The 18,851-nt window shown below is 42.2% G+C and overlaps 1 protein-coding gene across 1 annotated transcript in view; it reads left to right on the plus strand.

Annotated features, from left to right (window-relative positions):
• The window catches only part of LOC109421825 (zinc finger SWIM domain-containing protein 8 homolog), a 46,210-nt gene extending 28,368 nt beyond the window's left edge, over nt 1-17,842 (plus strand). Inside the window, exons 2-5 of the mRNA XM_029861731.2 lie at nt 4,491-4,897; nt 4,967-9,771; nt 9,837-9,986; nt 11,209-17,842. Of these exons, the coding sequence (XP_029717591.2) occupies nt 5,267-9,771; nt 9,837-9,986; nt 11,209-11,269 (4,716 nt within the window). The 5' untranslated portion in view covers nt 4,491-4,897; nt 4,967-5,266 and the 3' untranslated portion in view covers nt 11,270-17,842. The remainder of the gene's footprint in view (nt 1-4,490; nt 4,898-4,966; nt 9,772-9,836; nt 9,987-11,208) is intronic.
• The last annotated feature ends 1,009 nt before the right edge of the window (nt 17,843-18,851 follow it).

Here is an 18,851-nt window from a genome sequence, read left to right on the forward strand (position 1 = left end):
CTGTTACCACTTGCAACGTCGCCATTGAGGTGCTCATCGTAATGCTGCCGCCATCTCTTGACCACTTCACGCTCGCTCGTGAGAATATTCCCGTGATTATGTCGGCTTGTGGCACAAAGCCTCTGCGCGAGCGGTTCATCTTCTCGTAGAACTTTCGTGTGTCCTTAGCGCGGTACAGCTCTTCCATCGCTTCGCGATCTCGTTCTTCCTGCTGGCGCTTCTTCATCCGGAAGACTGAGTTCTGCCTGTTTGTAACGTGCCTCATTCGCTCTCGTACGGTGTTGCAGCATTCTCGCCCATGCTGCATTCTTCTCGTTTTTCAACTGTTCACATTCGCCGTCGTACCAGTCGTTTCTGTGGTTCGGAGTCGCGAAGCCTAGTGCTGTAGCCGAGGTACTACCTATGGCGGATCGGATGTCCCTCCAGCCATCTTCAAGTGTAGCTGCGCCAAGCTGCTCTTCCGTTGGTAGGGCCACTGCTAACTGCTGCGCGTAGTCTTGAGCCACTTCTACGTTACGAAGTTGCTCGATGTTGAGCCGCGGCGTTCGACTTCGACGCGTGGTGATAACTGTCGAAAGTTTTGAGCGCATGCATACAGCGACTAAGTAGTGATCCGAATCTATATTCGCACTGCGGTATGTGCGGACGTTGGTTATATCAGAGAAGAATTTACCGTCGATTACAACGTGGTCGATTTGGTTTTCTGTTTGATGGTCGGGGGATCTCCAGGTGGCTTTGTGGATATCTTTGCGGGGAAGAAGGTGCTTCGGACTACCATACCACGAGAGGCTGCAAAGTTTACGCATCGCTGGCCGTTATCATTCGATACGGCGTGCAGGCTGTTTCGCCCGATTACCGGTCTGTACATTTCCTCCCTTCCTACCTGCGCGTTCATGTCGCCGACAACGATTTTCACGTCACGCGGCGAGCAACCATCGTATGTTTGCTTTAACTGCGCGTAGAACGCTTCTTTCTCGTCATCGGGTCTCCCTTCGTGTGGGCAGTGGACGTTGATGATGCTGTAGTTGAAGAAACGGCCCTTAACTCTCAACATGCACATCCTTGCGTTGATCGGCTGCCACCCGATCACACGTTGTCGCATTTTGCCCAACACTATAAATCCTGTTCCCAGTTCATTGGTGGTGCCACAGCTTTGGTAGAAGGTAGCCGCTCGACGCCCGCTTTTCCACACTTTCTGTCCAGTCCAACAAAGTTCCTGCAACGCCACGATGTCGAAGTTGCGGGGATGTAGTTCGTCGTAGATTATCCTGTCACATCCTGCGAAACCTAGTGACTTGCAATTCCATGTTCCAAGTTTCCAATCGTAGTGCTTATTTCGTCGCGTGGGTCTTTGCCGAATGTATCGAGTCGTATTTTCTCCTATGTTATTCGCAATGGGGATTTTTACGGGTGGCTTATTGGCCCTACGCCAACACTCCTGTCTCGCCGGAGGGCCATCGTGCCAGTTCTGTTCAATGTCCCAACCAACACTGGGACGACCACGCTGATGGGGCTACCACCTTGGATCTAGCTGGGCGTGGTGCAGCGTTTGTTACTCAGCCGCTGGATACCAGAACAGACGCTGTTTGAGCCGCACCTCCTTGGTGAACAGACACTCGGATCGTACCTCCTCAATCTAGCTGAAGTCAGAAGGACAACAGTGCCCAGGCTGCACTACCAGCTAAGCACACAACTCTTAGCTGGCGGTCTTTGTCATCGCTTGACCCGTGGAAGCATGAGGTAGGAACTTATGAGGACCAGAGCTATATTGGACGCTCTCCTTATCGACTCACCGTTTTGCAGCCCATCGTCTAATGGTGCTTAATATTTAACATGTATTTAATGCCATCAAAAATAGTATCTCAATGTTATGCCTGAGTCATCAAACGAATAGCTGTTTTTACAAGCATCGAATCACTTCGCGGTCTTCGGCAAAATTTTTCAACATATCCTAGGTTATACTTCAACGTCATCAGTTATATCGTGTTGGACAAAAAAAATCAACTTACGAGAAAAATGCAAAAAAGTACGTTTTCCCATACAAATTTCAATCGCAATGCGGAATACGAGGACGCAACCAAACGCTCCCTTATTTTGAACAGTTGTTTTGGACGCTAGAAGGAATCGAAAAAGATTTGTTCCAAAAATTCGAACTTGTTGACCCAGTCTATACAGGGTGTTAGGTTGGTAAATGCAAACTTTTTAAGCGGTGATAGAGGACCATAAATGATGAAGAAAATTGTTTTACGCATATGGTCAAATCTCAACCGTTACGTAGTTATATTAAACTTTCCATGTGTTCAATTATGTTTGGCTATAATTTGAAAATGATCAATCTTATCGCAGTTTTTTAACCCCTCATTCCAAAGATTATTATATTTACTATCAAATAAGATCTTTGAGCTCCCCTGACCAAGTGCGCAGGGTTTGACGGTATTAAAGTGAAGGTTATTGTAATGTAGTATTCTTAAGTGAATCATATCATCTTTTTAACACTTTAATGCGCCTCCAACGGTTCATCACGAACCGGCTGCTGCAGATGGAGTATGGCTGATCATATGTTTTGGCATATTCATCAGACATGCTCGATATACACGGAGGGACCGCCGGGGCTCAATAGATTCTATACTCAAGCAATAGTTCCTAGTTGGTTGGATTTGAGAAGGTTTTGATGATCGTTACAAATCCTAGTAGTTTTGTGACAGGTTTTGATACCTTTTTATTGTCAGTAGACTTGAAAATGCTGTTTGGGCTTCCTTTCCCACATTGTTTGGTTGATTTTTAATAACTACTAAATTTACTATAATTTGAGTAATATACAATACTTTAATATATTTAAATTAGTAATTTTATCAAAACAGATTTGCTTCTTTAAATGTTACAATGATATCCAGTAATATTCTCTAAATCTAGTGAAATCAACCGAATAGTAAGAAGTAAAGTTGCAGCTCTTAATAGTGCTGATAGATTCGAAGCTAACGTGCGAACAATGGATTACTGCACGAACATATACTGACCTGCTGTCTCTCACACGGGGTTTGACTTTTGAGCGGTGTCGACACCGCTCAAACGTCAAATTTTCTTTGGAAGTGGGCGGGCCGGCCCAAGTTCGTGCAGTGGACCATACTTAAACGCTTTATTGACGTCATAATGCGTTCGACGTGACATTTTGGACAAAAACTGATTGTTTCTAATGAGCTAAAGGACGTAACTTGTGTATGATTAGGCTGACATTTCTAGGTTACGGGGGAAAAATGACATGGGTTATCTAGGTAAGACCGATAGGACAAATGAACGGATTGGCTCTGCTTTAATAGTTAGGTTGTTTTCGTATCTCGTATCATTGGAAGCCCATGACATGTTCAAAACTAGTGTCTATCATTGGGGATGGCGCCAGAGCTGTAGGTGGCTACCAACATAGGTGTTATCGCAGTAACGGTTGTTTTCTTCATTTGGTATTTGACCGTAATATTTCTTGGACATACCATAGGCACAGTTGTCAACATAGACAGCATTTTGTGTTATGTTATTTCCAAGAAGTAAAAGCAAGGACATAAACTTTCCTGGGGCTTCAGGTTCCGCGGGTTAAGATTTATTCTGATAGCTTCATAGACTTCACATGACTGAGGGCGGACATGACTAATACATCTATGGGAGGGAAAATGCAAAATTTTGATTAAAACTACGAAGGCACAATGTAAAAACTAGTGTTAAATTGGGCAACATAGCCTATTCCGTCTAAACTTTGGTCTTTGTAGAGATGAAATTTGAATAACGGGTTCAGCCTTGACAAACAAAGTGTCATGCAGCTCCAACTGAAAACCCATAAAAAAATAAGATCTTTGAGCTCATTTGTTTAAAATATAATTTTCTAGAGAAAAGAAGCTCAAATCTAGTGTCTTTCAGCTGTTTTTTTTTGTGATAATATAAATTTAATTCTTAAAATTGAAATTCTTTGTTGGCAAAGTTGTGGTCCCTTTTCTGCTTTTCATTTTGTTCTTTGACATAGATTATCTTCGTGTCTGTCACACGATATACATACACATGCAAAATGTTCATTGGCAGAGGAAGCTCTCAGTTTATAACCATGGAAGTGCTCATAGAACACTAAGCTGGAAAGCAGGATTTGTATCAGTTGGGACGTCACGCAAAGAAGAAGAAGAATAAGAAGCATAATGGACCCCTAGCGAACACTTTCAGCATTTCTTGCAACTCCACTCCACCGTTCACTGCTCAAAATTCATGATTTTGAAGTAGGGGAACAACACCGTAGGCTTGGCCATACCTCACCATAGAGCGCCACGGCTACAAAATTTGTCGACGGCGTCTATGGGTGATCACTAATCAGTGAATAGAGTTCAGTTTTGTTGTTGGCTGGTTTATCTCTATGTATCCTTTTCTGCTACGGCTTCAATCTTAAATCGTGTAGAGTAATAAATTCTATAATTATATGTAGTGATATCCTAACACAATGTTCTATCTAATTTCAGATGTAACTACACTAACAGAACTTGCCGCGCGCTGCGTGGCCTCGTACATACCCTTCGAACTAGTGGAACACGTCTACCCACCTGTTCCAGAGCAACTACAGTTGCGAATAGCGTACTGGAGCTTTCCTGACAATGAGGAAGACATTCGGTTATACTCGTGTTTGGCCAACAGTTCAGCCGATGAGTTCCATCGGGGCGAACAGCTGTTCAAAAACCGTGCGGTCAAAGATCCGCTTCAGATCGGGTTCCACCTTTCGGCCACCGTAGTAGTGACGCAGCCACGGAACCAGTACAATGTGGCCGTGACATTTGACCGGCGGAGGATATCGTCCTGCAGTTGCACTTGCTTGCCAGCAGCGTACTGGTGTTCACACGTAGTCGCCGTTTGCTTACATAGGATACACTGTGTAAGTATTATTTTTATTTTTAAAGGGTTTTATCGGATATGAACCGTTGTTTATTCTATATGTTTGTAGCCTACAAAAGTGAGTCTTCGCGCACCCGTTTCGGAATCACTCTCTAGACTGCAACGCGATCAGTTGCAGAAGTTTGCTCAATATTTGATAAGCGAACTTTCGCAGCAAATTCTTCCCATTGCACAACGTCTACTCGATGAACTGCTCAGCTCTCAACCGACAACCATTAATACCGTTTGTGGAGCTCCCGATCCGACCGCTGGCGCATCGGTAAACGATCAGACAAACTGGTATTTGGACGACAAAACGTTACACGACAACATCAAAAAGATACTGATCAAGTTCTGTCTACCTACGCCAATGGTATTCAGCGATGTAAATTATCTGACAAACTCGGCCCCTCCGGCTGCCGCTGAATGGAGTTCACTACTGCGTCCACTGAGGGGAAGGGAACCGGAAGGCATGTGGAATCTGCTTTCCATTGTGAGAGAAATGTATAGGCGATGTGATCGAAACGCGGTTCGATTGTTGGAAGTCATCACGGAGGAAGTGATGGCATGCGATCAAATTTTGGTTTGGTGGTTCAACATCAAACTGGCATTGTTGGTGGGGTCAAATGGTCACGGAGGAGGGAAGCATAGTAATACGCATTCCAATTCAAACGCAACACAGCACGCGTGCGCTTCTTTGTGTGACGAAATTGTGGTTTTATGGAGGTTGGCTTCACTGAATCCTGGTCTAGCTCCCGACGAGCGAGATATGCTCCATGCCCAATTTACTACGTGGCACTTGAAAATTCTTGACAGGGTCGCGAAGAACATGGTAGCTTCATCATCACACAGCAGTAAACAGCAGCAAAATTTAAGGAATGATGCAGAATTGTTTGCGGGATTCAAACCGGCAATCGAGGCATGCTATCTGGATTGGGAAGATTACCCCATCGATGGCATAACACACACGCAGGACACGAATCCTATGTATCATTGTCCGTTCACGTGTTTTAAGCAAAATAGTGAGTCAAAGGCTGAATCTAGTTTAGGACAGGTTAACTCAAGTCAGGCGGTATTGCAGAATAATGTAAAACAATTTCAACAGATGCCACATCACCATCATCATTTTAGTCATCATCATCACCATCACCACGGGCACTCTACGCATCATAGTAGTGCGGTGCTTGCTTCAGCTTCTTCGAGTTCGGGTGCTGGGACCTCCGCTAGTGGTGGAATTATGGTCGGAAGTAGCACATGTAACGCAGCATCCGGTTCCGGTGCAAACTCCGGAAAATCTCATCACCGTCGGGAATACCGCCATCGGGAACGATGTTACGGTTCGAGCAACAGTAGCAGCGACAGTGTGCCGGATCGCTTGAATGAAGCGGCCAGCAGTTCAAAGATCGACCAGCATCTATCCACAGCGGCGACAGCCATAAACAGTGGTGGAAATCGGTCAAGCGTCAGCAGTGAAGGATTTTGTGAAAACGATGACGATGTCAATGTCATGGATGAATTGTCTGCTCCCGGCCCAAGTAAAAAAATCGATAGCATTATCGATTCATCCAATAGTTCTTCATCGAGCGCAGAGGACAGTGTCGGTAAAAGTTCCACTATGCCGTCAGATAGTAGTGATGCAAATAGTATTCTAAATGATATGAATAACTATGATATTTCCGGTAACATCAAGTTGTACGAAGTTTACAATCAAGATCCCCAACCCGGGACTTCAAGTTCAACATGCTCGTCGTCACCTTCGACGGCTACGACCGCTACGAAAATCGTTCCAACTGAACTCAATCGAACAAGTGCCAACAAAACCCAAAGTGAGGTAGAAAAGCAGCAGAGTTCCGATAAAGCTTTGACATCTACTCCGCCCAAGGATGCATCACCCGAGTCGGACAGGAACGAACGCCGTCCATCCAAGGACGAGAGTCTTTCTAGCTCCGATAGCCAACCAAACATCGACGAGTACAATATGTACTACTACGATTCGAAACAAGCTCAAGCACAGCATCAACAGGAACAGCAACAAAAGCAAAGGCAACCTCAAGAAGCGAAACAGCAACCACAACAGGTATTTTCCAATCTGAAGCCCACGGAAGATGCCTGGGACATACTATTTGCCCGAGCGGAAGGACTTCACGCTCATGGGCATGGACGCGAAGCGTGCATCCTCGGGGTTCGATTAGCAGAAGAAATGCTTGCAAATCCTCCCAATCTGATGATAGAACTTCCGCCTCCACCGAAAAAGAAAGGCAAAAAGCACAACATTAACCCTATTTCGCATCAACTCAGCGTGTTAGCTTCGGCTACACTGGCGAAATGTGCTTTCTTGTGCACAGTCCTGGCAGAAAATTCGGAACACTATCATCTAGCATTTCGCGTATGTTTATTCGGCCTAGAAATGTCTCGCCCGCCTGCGAGTACCAAACCGCTGGAAGTAAAGCTCGCTAATCAGGAATCAGATCTTCTCGGCTTGTTGAAACGGATACCTCTCGGGCATCCGGAGCTAAAAACCATTCGCGAAAGAGCAGAAGCTTTACGCGATGGTACGCTCAAATCACGTGGCGAAGCGTTACTGCCCATAATGTTGGCAAGTTTCATTTTCGATGCACTGGTTATGCCGAGTATCATCGGAAGGGAAAATAGAATGAAAGTCATGAGTCAGTCTTTCCGGCTGCCTACGGATGAAAATCTAGGGTTCGAAGCAGCTGTCGCTGCTCTAGGTCTCAAAGCGAACGTTTCCGAAGCAGAACATCCGCTACTCTGCGAAGGAACTCGCCGACAACGAGGTGATCTCGCCCTTACTCTATTGTCGTACTATAAAGACGAACCGAGAAAAATTGGACGCGTCATGGAGAAATTATTGGACCGCGAAATACATTCGCTTATCAAAACTCCTCTTTTGCCTTCGTATTACTCAAATAATCCGCCAACACGAAGTCAGACATCACAAATGCGGATGGAAGAGTATGAATCCAGCAATCAGCAACTATATGCTGCGAATGATCTCCAACAGCCTCACCATGCCGGATTGCCACAAAATGAATTCATGGTCAACAGCCGTCCTCAAAGTAGTACTAGTGCTGAAGTCGAAATCGGTATGGGAGGTCTTAATCTTGGACAGCCTCAACCTATGCCGGCGGGTCCGGCACCTGGGCCCTCCAATACGCAGCCTATAATCTCTGGGCCACCTGGAAGCGTTGCTGGGTCAGTATCGACGACCACAACTCGTTCGAAAGATTCCCGCTTCAAAGGAAAGCGAGCCTATCCGTCTATTCCGAATCAGCCATCCGAGGCAAGTGCTCACTTTATGTTCGAGTTGGCAAAGAATGTTCTCACCAAAGCAGGTGGTACATCATCTACATCGTTATTTACGCAAGCCTCAACGAATCAAAACCATCAGGGTCCACATCGAGGGTTGCATATGTGTGCTTTTCAACTCGGATTGTACGCCCTTGGTTTGCACAATTGTGTCAGTCCTAATTGGCTCTCACGAACCTATTCATCTCACGTCTCGTGGATTATCGGGCAAGCTATGGATATTGGTGCGCCGGCGATATCGTTTTTGATCGACACTTGGGAGGGTCATCTGACTCCACCGGAAGCGGCCGGCATGGCAGATAGAGCTTCCTCAAGAGGATGGGATAGCAACATGGTGAACCCTGCTGCTGAATTAGCGCTATCCGTGTTGCCTCACGCAGCAGCTTTGAATCCCAATGAAATTCAGCGTGCGATTTTGCAATGTAAGGAACAGAGTGATAGAATGCTGGAACGAGCATGTCTAACCGTGGAAAACGCAGCAAAAGGAGGCGGTGTATATCCGGAAGTTCTGTTCCAAGTCGCTCGTTACTGGTACGAACTTTATTTGAGAAACACCCCTGGCGGAGAGATGGAACCAAATGAACAGCATGATTATTTCAATGTGAATATCATGTCTTTGATGGATTCCGGAGATATTCAACAACAAGCTCAACCCCCTCCTCCAGCTAATCAACCCGTCGTAGTTAGTGCCACTCCACCACAGCCGTATCAACAAACTGTCACCACTTTGGCTCCTATCGGTCTATCACCATACGGGCCCTACAGTTTCCCGTGTCAAGGAATATATCACCAGAACATTCCCTATCATGCCAATCAGATGCAGATGTATATATCGACGCCTCCTCAATTCCAATATCCTCCACCACCAGCACATAGTAATCCTCCACAGCAACCACCCGGAGGATACCAACAGCCGCTCAATACAAGCTATCAACCAATTCAGCCTCATCCGCCGGTGGCCCCTCAGGCATACAATCCGCAGCAGTATCCTCAGGTTCCTGTCCAGGTTCAAGTACCGCCGCCACCACCAAATCAGCAGCAAATGCAACAAAATATGCAATACTATGGACCACAGGCCGTCTCTATGCAGCAGCCTCCTCAACCACAACAGCCACCACCACCTCGTCCTCAACCAGGACACGGCTATCCACCGTACGCGGTGCCCCCAACTACACCACCCGTTCGGCAACGCCATCCCCATCAATTCACTCCCACTCAGCTGCGATACTTGCTGGCGGCCTACAATGCCGGTATGCTTGCGCTCGAAACCCTTGCCCGGCGGGTTCATGACGATAGACCGCAAGCCAAATACGCCCGCAATCCACCCTACGGGGAGGACGTCAAATGGTTGCTCCGCATCTCGAAACGTCTGGGTACGCAGTATCTTCATCAGTTTTGCGTTTGCGCCGTGAATTCGATCGTCTCACCGTTCGTTCTGCATGAAGTGGCCATCGAATCGGCTCACTATCTCGCCCGTAACAATCCGGCTCTGGTGATGCAACATCTCCGCTCGGCACTGGCACCGCTGATGCAAAAATGTCAACAGATGTAAGTTTCACCTGACTTAGTTTCCGCTAGAGGAATACCTATACTAAATTTCGTTTCGTTACTAGGTACATACAATGCATACACCAGAAGTTGTACCATCTAACGGTGGCGGATTACGAAGAATTCACCGGCACTATCCTGTCGGCGCGGAATGCATTCCAGATAACACCGGAAGGAAGTGCACAGTTCAAAGACTGGTTGCAATCGATCAAGCGGTAAGTGCTACTGATAGTTGATACATGGCTACATATGAGCTACTACGGGTGTTACAGAACAGACGGAAAAATTCCAAGCATAAATCATCACCCATAATTCTATATTCTAAACAAAAACATTTGTTAAAAATCTGTACATCCTTTTTTACTCATTGCTTTCTGAGGGATGGTACATTCTGACTGCTTAGGAATGGTATTCTGGGAAATGGTTTTCAGGGGAATAATTTCCGAGGGAATCTTATAAAACCATCAGAAGTTATTGCTGTTGACCATCAAGTTCTGTAAAAAGTAGTTATTTTTTAGAAATACTATCTGTGGACACGGACTATGTGTCGTCTTCAGCACTTATTCTAAAAGTACTGCACTAAAAGAGTTTCATAAAGTGTTTCATCCTTTTCGCCTCCCAACGGTATCGACTATTAGCCTCTGTGATTCACTATTATGGCAAATAGTGAGACGGCCCCCTTACGAAATTTATACAGTTGCAGTATGGCAGTAATAGTTGGCGCTTTGCATCATCGTTCATAGTTCAGAACTATGATTTTCGAAGTAATTCTAGTGACAAAACATCGTAGTTGTTGGGAAGAGTTGCAGTCACCTTTAGCACGAACACAAATATTGAGAGCAGCATTCTTGATGTCAGCTTCAATGCTGTAATTCACTTTATTATTAGAAATATTCAGCAATTATACAAATCAATTTATACATACAATTTGGTATTTTCCGTGCTTATTCAAGGGAACAACCTTCCAACCTAGAGAATTAACGATTTACTTCTGATTTCTCATTGTATTCAGTGTTGCCAGTTTCACTGACAATATCACCACAACAGTAGTATATTTGTAGGATTTTCTTTGTTACAGTATCCTCAGTGAGATTTGCGCCAATTTCTTACAGTCCCTTGCAAAATTAGACAATCGAAATCAGTCATGTACTAATAACAAATCAACCAGACAGTTAGAGTTTAACGAAACATAAAACCAAAAATGAACAATTTGTTACCTCTGATTAAGACACAAAACCTCAGTGTCGAAACGTCGGTCAAACAATAAACCTCGTTTTTCACATCAAATAATGCGTACCCGTCAAATCTTTAAATAAAATATAGTTAATTAGTTTTTCTATCTGTTTGATTAGCTTACCCGTAAGACATTTACTATCTCTATTATTCAATGGCAATTTATATTTATATCAAATTCACATTACATTTTCCCTTTTGCAGTTCAAAATCATGCAAGAAAGAACTTTGGACGCAGATCAATGCAGCGTTGAACTCCAAATGACAACGACTAGAATCGATCGGTTCCGAATTGAATAACCTTTCTTCGGCTACCGGCAATGCTCCCAATTCCTCATCGACCTCGGTGGCATTAGTGGCGGCTGGCTCGACGAACTCAACATCATCACCGCCTCTCTCTTCGTCGGCTCCGTCTACTTCCTCAGGGCCTCAAATTCAACAACAGCCACAACACACGCTAGGTTCCGCAGCGACCAGTGCTAATTCCAGCCGGTCAATCCTTGAAGACGATGGCATAGTGAAGCCTTCTTCATCCGCTTCGACGACATCTGCAACTTTGCCACCTTCAGCTTCGGCAGTTATATCAGCTGCAGCAGTAGCTGCTGCCGCCACAGGGACCTTAGCTAGTATAAAACATCTTGGACAAAGCTCGTCTATCAACCATAGAAGCAACAATACCGCTATTCAGCCACAACATCAACAGTCCCAGAGGCATCATCAATCTACTATTATGCCACAAGCGTTAGTTCATGCTACTTCGCAATCTTCCTCTGGATCCATGATTCCTCATCAAGCCCCCTCCGTTCCACCTGCTCAACATTCGCTTCCTCCTCCATTGGGGTCATCCTCCTCATTCCATCATCCGCTGCAGTCCGGTGGTATTCCGTCAGCCCCGACTCATTCTTCGGCTGTTCCATCATCCGCTGGTGGATCGAATTACCACCATCATCATCACCACCACCACCATCAGGCGGCGGCAATGCTGACGCTAGCCGTTAGCAATCCACCAGCGCAGTTGCCCCACCACCACCAGCATCACCATCATCAGCAGAACATTAATCTAAACGTGAACCACCACTTGATCTCGGCGCCTATCGTGGTAGACTTTTCCAACATGACCGTCAACTGCGTCCAATTGGGACAGGAAAATCAGCAGCAGCATCTTCAACAACAGCAGCAGCAGCAACACCAACAACAGCCGCCATCGCTTGTAGGCGCAGGCCACGGCGTAGGTCCAATGGGCAATAATGGCAGCGGTCCGAACATCATGCCCGGCAACACCGGTGGACGGCTGAAGTAAATGTGAACGGCATGAGAGAGTTCATGTGTGTTTGGACACATGGGCAGTAGATGCAGGCTGGAGAATGGTAAGAAAAAGGGTAGAAGTGGATTTGTAAAAACATTTGGGTTGATGTTTTTTTTTGTTTGGTGCGCAAATTTATTTCTGGTTTCATTGAATTTTTCAACAATATTAGTACGTGATCACCAACGTTTTGATCTGGATGTTCTCAATTCGTGACGATTGTTTTTCAAGTGCTTATTTTTAGTACACTATGAAAAATACATAAACACCTACCCTTATCGGTTCTCCACTGATACACACCCCGTTTCATTAGCATGTAGCTACACAGCTCCATGTAATATATTTTTGAAGCTCGGACAGCTTCGCAATTCTACCTGAAAGAGCTATCAACAGTTTGGCTGCACTAGTTTTGCCTCGACAAATTATTTTGTGTTGACAATTGATATACGTCTCGTGGTCCATCACGACACACCTCGGTTTTGGCAGCCACTTCCGGTACGGCTTCCTGGTGCGTGTTTTGTTTGTCGTTCTGGTTTGCAACCAGGATCCAAAGGATCAGTTGACGGTTGAACAAATTTATCAACTTCCATGTCTTCACCGGATCAGCCCCGTTGGTGTTCTCCTGATCGCCTCTATGTCGTCTGAGTTTCCTTGATTGAATTCAGCACCCGGGATACCGTCAAATTATGCAAACCCAGATTTTTCCGATCCATCTATAGGGTGAAGTTGGATTTTCCACAACTGTGTGCACAATTTTTGACAAATCTATTCTTGTTTCGATGCCATTTGGGTAATTTACTTGACAGATATGATGACCTTTTGTCAATGAAAACACCACAATCTTAGCTAATTTCAGTCAAAATTTCAGCAATTTATACTCACACGCTAAACTTTTACAAGTTTATCGTTTTGTCTATTTTTTTAAGGCAGTTCGCTCTTTCAAATCCCCATTCTCATCACAACTGAAATTAAAATCAATTCAATTCTCTCTCTCACATCCTCTCCAACTTTGACTCATTTCCCGATTCCAAGTTTCAAATAGATGAATGTATTTTAATTATTCATATTTTAAATAAATCGCTGAAAACTTCAACTTTCAACTAGCTTTTTTTCGACAAGTTTCCTAAAAAACTAATATTTTGACGTCTCTAAAGATATATTCATAGCGTTGACAAAATCAACACCTACTGAATTATCACAAACCATTGTGTTCAACTGTTTGAGTTATTTTTTCACCTCATCACCTTTGTTTCTCTTGTTACGCAGTAGTAAAAAAAATAATAGTAAGTTTTAAGGATGTACGTCCACACGCTTGCAAATTCACAGATGCAAAAACAAAACTACACTCACAAATCAGAGTCGAAGTTTTCGATAAGTGGACGGATAGATAGTAATCCCTTTCCATTCGGAAGCGGATGAAGCCGCGTGTGAATTATTTTTCGTTTGATCTGTGATTATATTTTTCGCTTAAGATCTTTTAAGTGAAATGATAATTTTAAGTCGACTTCTACGCTATAAACTAGGAAAGTACGTAGATAACATAAAGGAAATTAAATATCGAAAAGGACTAAATCTCTTGAAATAGTTAGAACAGGAATAGTTTCCGATGCCGAGCAAAGAATCCGATTGGGCTTGAGTGAAAAGTAATAGAAAAAAACAATTAAAATTACGAAGAAATGTCTAGATACTTTACATTAACATAACGAGTAATATTCGTCAAAAGTATCATAAATAGTAACATACAGAATACAGTAGTATATAGAAACAAAACTAAATACGAGCAAAATAAGCACACATTTTAATTCTTCGTAGATGTGTATCTTTCCGTAATTCTGAATGTAGATGTTTTGTAGTGTATGATGCTATTGTGGATAAAATGGCAAATCAAAAGAAAATGATGAGGATGATCCAGGGATAAAAGCTTGCTTAGAACAGAAGCTTTATAGTTTCAATTGAAAACCAACATTGAAATTCATTTTATTATTATTCCGTTAACATGCTGTAAAAATAAGATCTCATTCCCTCAAGCTACAAAAAGTTAGTAGAATTACCAGAAGCTTGATATATTAAAAAAAAACTTTTACTGTGTTACCCACTGTGTATTGCGACAAATTTATGGAAATTGTTCTAGCATAGTTTTCGACTGGACAGTTTTGTTTTATTTCGGTTTTAACAGACGCACAGCAAAAATGTGTTTTTTTAGGAAATTAATTTTTTAAATGAAGTGTACATTCTCCATAACAAAAATAATGAAAAATTTAAAACTAAAATACTAGGATTAGCTAAAAAGACATACGAATAAAGTGTGCATGAATCAAACATCCGCAGCCATGCACCTACGCTAACATTCACTAATAAAGAACTAACATATTTGACGTTTTTGGTTACACAAACCATCGCCGGATTCAAAGGGAATATAATATTACATACTGTAAATAACGTTACGAAACTAAAAAAAACATGATCACGTGTCTTAAAATTTAGCAGCAGCGTCTTAAAATAGAGTAAAACCATAAGTAGCGCCGATTATCGATGTATTGAAACAGCTCCCATCATCTGGAAAAAAAGTTACTTTTTTGCGTTCTGTTTGATTTTCCCAAGCGAAATAACGTTTTGAGAATTTTCCTTTTTAAGTATTGGTTGGTGTATATTTGCCTAACGGAATTATGCTTATTTTAAATAATTTTCTGTTGTTTGATTTCGTCGCTCTTGTTTTTCAAATATTCTTGTTTGATACATTCTAAAGAATGATCATAATGATGTTCATTGGTGTCTGACTGATCAATTTTTAATTCCATAAATACCTACATAGGGTGGGGCGGGGCAAGATGGGTCAGTGCCATTTTCGGGCGCATTACTTATGTTTTGATTATGTTAATAATTTTGTTAGATGACCAGCATGAATATACAAAAGTTTAGAGCATTGATTGAAAAAATATTCACGCTCATTGGAATTAAAAAATAAAATGGTTTTTAGCCATTTTTCTTATGCGATACATTCCATATAATCCCCATATAAACGGCCGCGGGGCAAGATGGGTCGCTTTCAATTTTGAACGTATTTTTGGACCATTCCAAAGTTATTTATGTTTTATTACAAGACTATCTCATAAATGACTTCAATCAAGCGGAATGAACGCTCAAAATTATAACATAAAATTATGATAATTTTTTAGTGAAAACATCGATTTTCAAGTCGCCTTAGGGCCACTCAAATCGTAAAGTTTTTCATATTCCAAATAAATTTATAAAATGTTCACTAGTAGCTCTTGTTTACTCAGTATGGATATGGAGCATATATGAATGCCGAACAAATCTCATATTTTGACGTTTTTCGTTGAGAAAATGTGAATTACTTAAAAGGTGACCCATCTTGCCCCGCACTTTTTTCACGATGCAAAATCGATCACTTTTTAAAATTGCTTGTTTGACGTCATATTTTGTATTTAATTTACTTTTTATCGACTTTTAGCATAGCTAACTAGTGTAATAAAGAGTAGCGGGCGAATACAAACCAATACGATTTGTATTTACAAAGTTATGGTGATCCATCCTTAGGTGACCCATCTTGCCCCGCCCCACCCTAATGTTCTCTTACGGAAAAGAAAGCCTTTTTTCTTTCGGCGTGGTGATAGTAAACGATGTTATGACATGAAATTCGTAGGAATCTGTTTTAAAAAGAAAAAGCGTAATAGAAAAACGATAATTTACATAACGGTAATTTGTCATAACTAAATGCACCTTTCTTTTTATGCCAAACGTAGGTACATTAAATTCATATAACTATGCCGCTCTTAGCTCTTTAGAAGGGAACAAAAAAAAAATAAATAAATGAACAGTTTCGAGATCCATTGCTGAGTTTGGATTTGTTCTTTGAAATGGGATTCAAACTTAATAAGACACTTTCCGATATATGGCTTGGGTTTACCTTGATAATCGGTTGTTTCAGTTGGACTTTCTTATCATTTTTTCTTGCCTTGTTAAAAAGATGCACAAAACCTGCGAGGCTCCCTGTAAGTCCTTAAATTTTTGCGTGATACCTCCAGATAATGAATCTGTTAAAGTATGAGTGTTTTTGAATGTATCATAGGCACCAATGAATACCAATTATTGACGTTTGGTTTAATATCATACTTGTTGTTCTGACGGAATTCAACGATTGATTGGTTTAATTGATCCACTAAGTTTGAAAATATGTGTGGAATTACTCGTTTACTTTATTTTGCTTTAAGTTGAATATTTATCTTAAGGGAAAAAAACTAAAAAATACCTCTATTAGGTAAAGCGTTTACAGTTCTTTGTTCATAAGCAACATCACTCTAACCAAGCAATGAAATAACGCAAATACTACCTACGATAGTTCAGCATGGTCTTTCCAACACTAAGCAGAAAATTATTACATAGTATAGCTTAATCTTAAACAGCATAAAAACAGCGAACTAAAGTTTGAATTCACGTTGATTGGATAAACAATACAGAATTTCCATTCCCAATCATTCACAATCCGTCGGAAAAAAAACTTCAAAACTCATATACCTACCTAGGAATTCATTATCACCACGAGCACCATTTTCCTTGGGATTCGTTTTTTTTATTGTTTGGCATGTGCAAAATACACAGAAACATCATACATTCACACAGCATACAATACACATCGTTTCGAAAAAAGTTTAATTTTCTACCTTGATCTAGCATTAGTTGGAAATGATTCACACCGTCATGTGTTGTGCGTTCCTCTTCTCACGCGTACGCGGATTCATTTTCTTTTCCGCGCAGACACTAGCAGGCTGCTCGCACAACCACAAGGACAGCTTATCGGACACTTTGATTTTGATTTTGAACAAGCATTCGAAAACGCGAACAATTTACACAGACACATATAAAATTTACACTTTTTTAAAAGAAACATTCAGAACATAAGTAGATTAATTGAACCATAAGGAAAACATATTTAAAAGTTCTATATACATATATACACAGAAAAAAATAAATTATATATACACACATTACACATACACGTACATCTATATATATTGAAAAAAAAGCAACAAAAAAAATATTACAATATATATTTGAAGATGTAAGTCTGCAAGTTTTTAACATAACTGTATGAAAAAAAAAATATTGAAAGAAACATGAACTTAACCTTAAAATTAAGAAATTATTGAACAACAGCAAATCCGCGAGCATTGCAAACTCAAACTCGGAAAAGTTAGGAAATTCGGCCTGCGCTCAAGTCGTCTGCATGCGTGAAGCGAAGTATAACGCTATTCTTACTGGCTTGGTTCTCCTGGTGCGAAGATATCTCATTGTGTTCATTTGAAGCTTTCGATCCACGCTAGATAACAACAGAAAAAATAAGATAAAAATAACAGTTACATGTAGTGATATACTGACAACATAAACCAATCTTCGACCCCCAGGGTTCCTTGGAGTGTCGTGTATGCGTTACGTTGTGGCTTGGCATCAGATGACTTGAGACGGTTGACCAAAAAAATCTGAAAAATAAATAAATTTCAAGAAATAGGAACTAAAGGCTATTCACTGATAGAAATGTAGAGAACACTCCTGAATCGACTCCCACATGTTTATACCCTTAATATGCAGAGCCCCTAATAGACGTGGGCTTAATAGACGTGGGCCTAATAGCCATCAACAACGCAGCCGCGAGCATCATCGGGTACGTAGAAGAGAATCGACGGAACAGTTGATTGGCTCTGACGGCAGCAAAAATGCACTCACTCCAATGGGAAATCCCATTTGTATCTGTCATCGTGTGCGTGAAGAAGTATAAACAAACGTGTTTTGTCTCGTTTTTTCTCACGTTTGCCATACGACTCCCGGCAGGCGGCAGCACTGCGGCGCTGTCATGGCCTATTCGATGAGGATTGCAGGGCGAGTATGGAGAAGAACGCATCGCAGACGGTAATGCTGCAGCATGGAACCCTTCAGAACGTGGAACGATACAAACATAAACGGAAACAGCAGATCCGCCTCTTTCGAGAGAAAAAAAAATATCCTATACCGGTTTCGTGCCGCGAACTGATATCTGCAAGGATAAGGACGGGAGCCTCTAAATAAACAGCCGGACGTGAGGTGATTGAAAGGAGGAAGCAGTACTTTGACGTTCACTTGAATGGCGAGGATAACGTAGGCACGGCAGATCAGGCGTACGAAAGAAACGACTAGGAGTTGTGTCTAGTAGTGGACCCTGCGCCTATAGAGGACCCCCTACAGAAAAACTCGAATATAAATTCCCAAAGGGAACGTCCATAAATTACGTCACGCAAAAATCGACCGTTTTCAGCCCCCCATCCCCCCTATGTCACACTTTTTGTATGGGACCTCTGAAATTTTTGTATAGGTCGTCACACTTTGCTGAATCCCCCCCCCTCCCCCCTCAAAGCGTGACGTAATTTATGGACGTTCCCAAATCAACTGTTTCCATGCAACTTCCACCGGGGGAACATCAATTACATTGCTACACAGCAGTTCCTGGCGAACGAATTGTCCAGTGGCCACAAAAATCGGATATTTTAACTAT

This window comes from Aedes albopictus, chromosome 1, assembly GCF_035046485.1.
Source record: "Aedes albopictus strain Foshan chromosome 1, AalbF5, whole genome shotgun sequence".
Taxonomy (NCBI): Eukaryota; Metazoa; Arthropoda; class Insecta; order Diptera; family Culicidae; genus Aedes; species Aedes albopictus.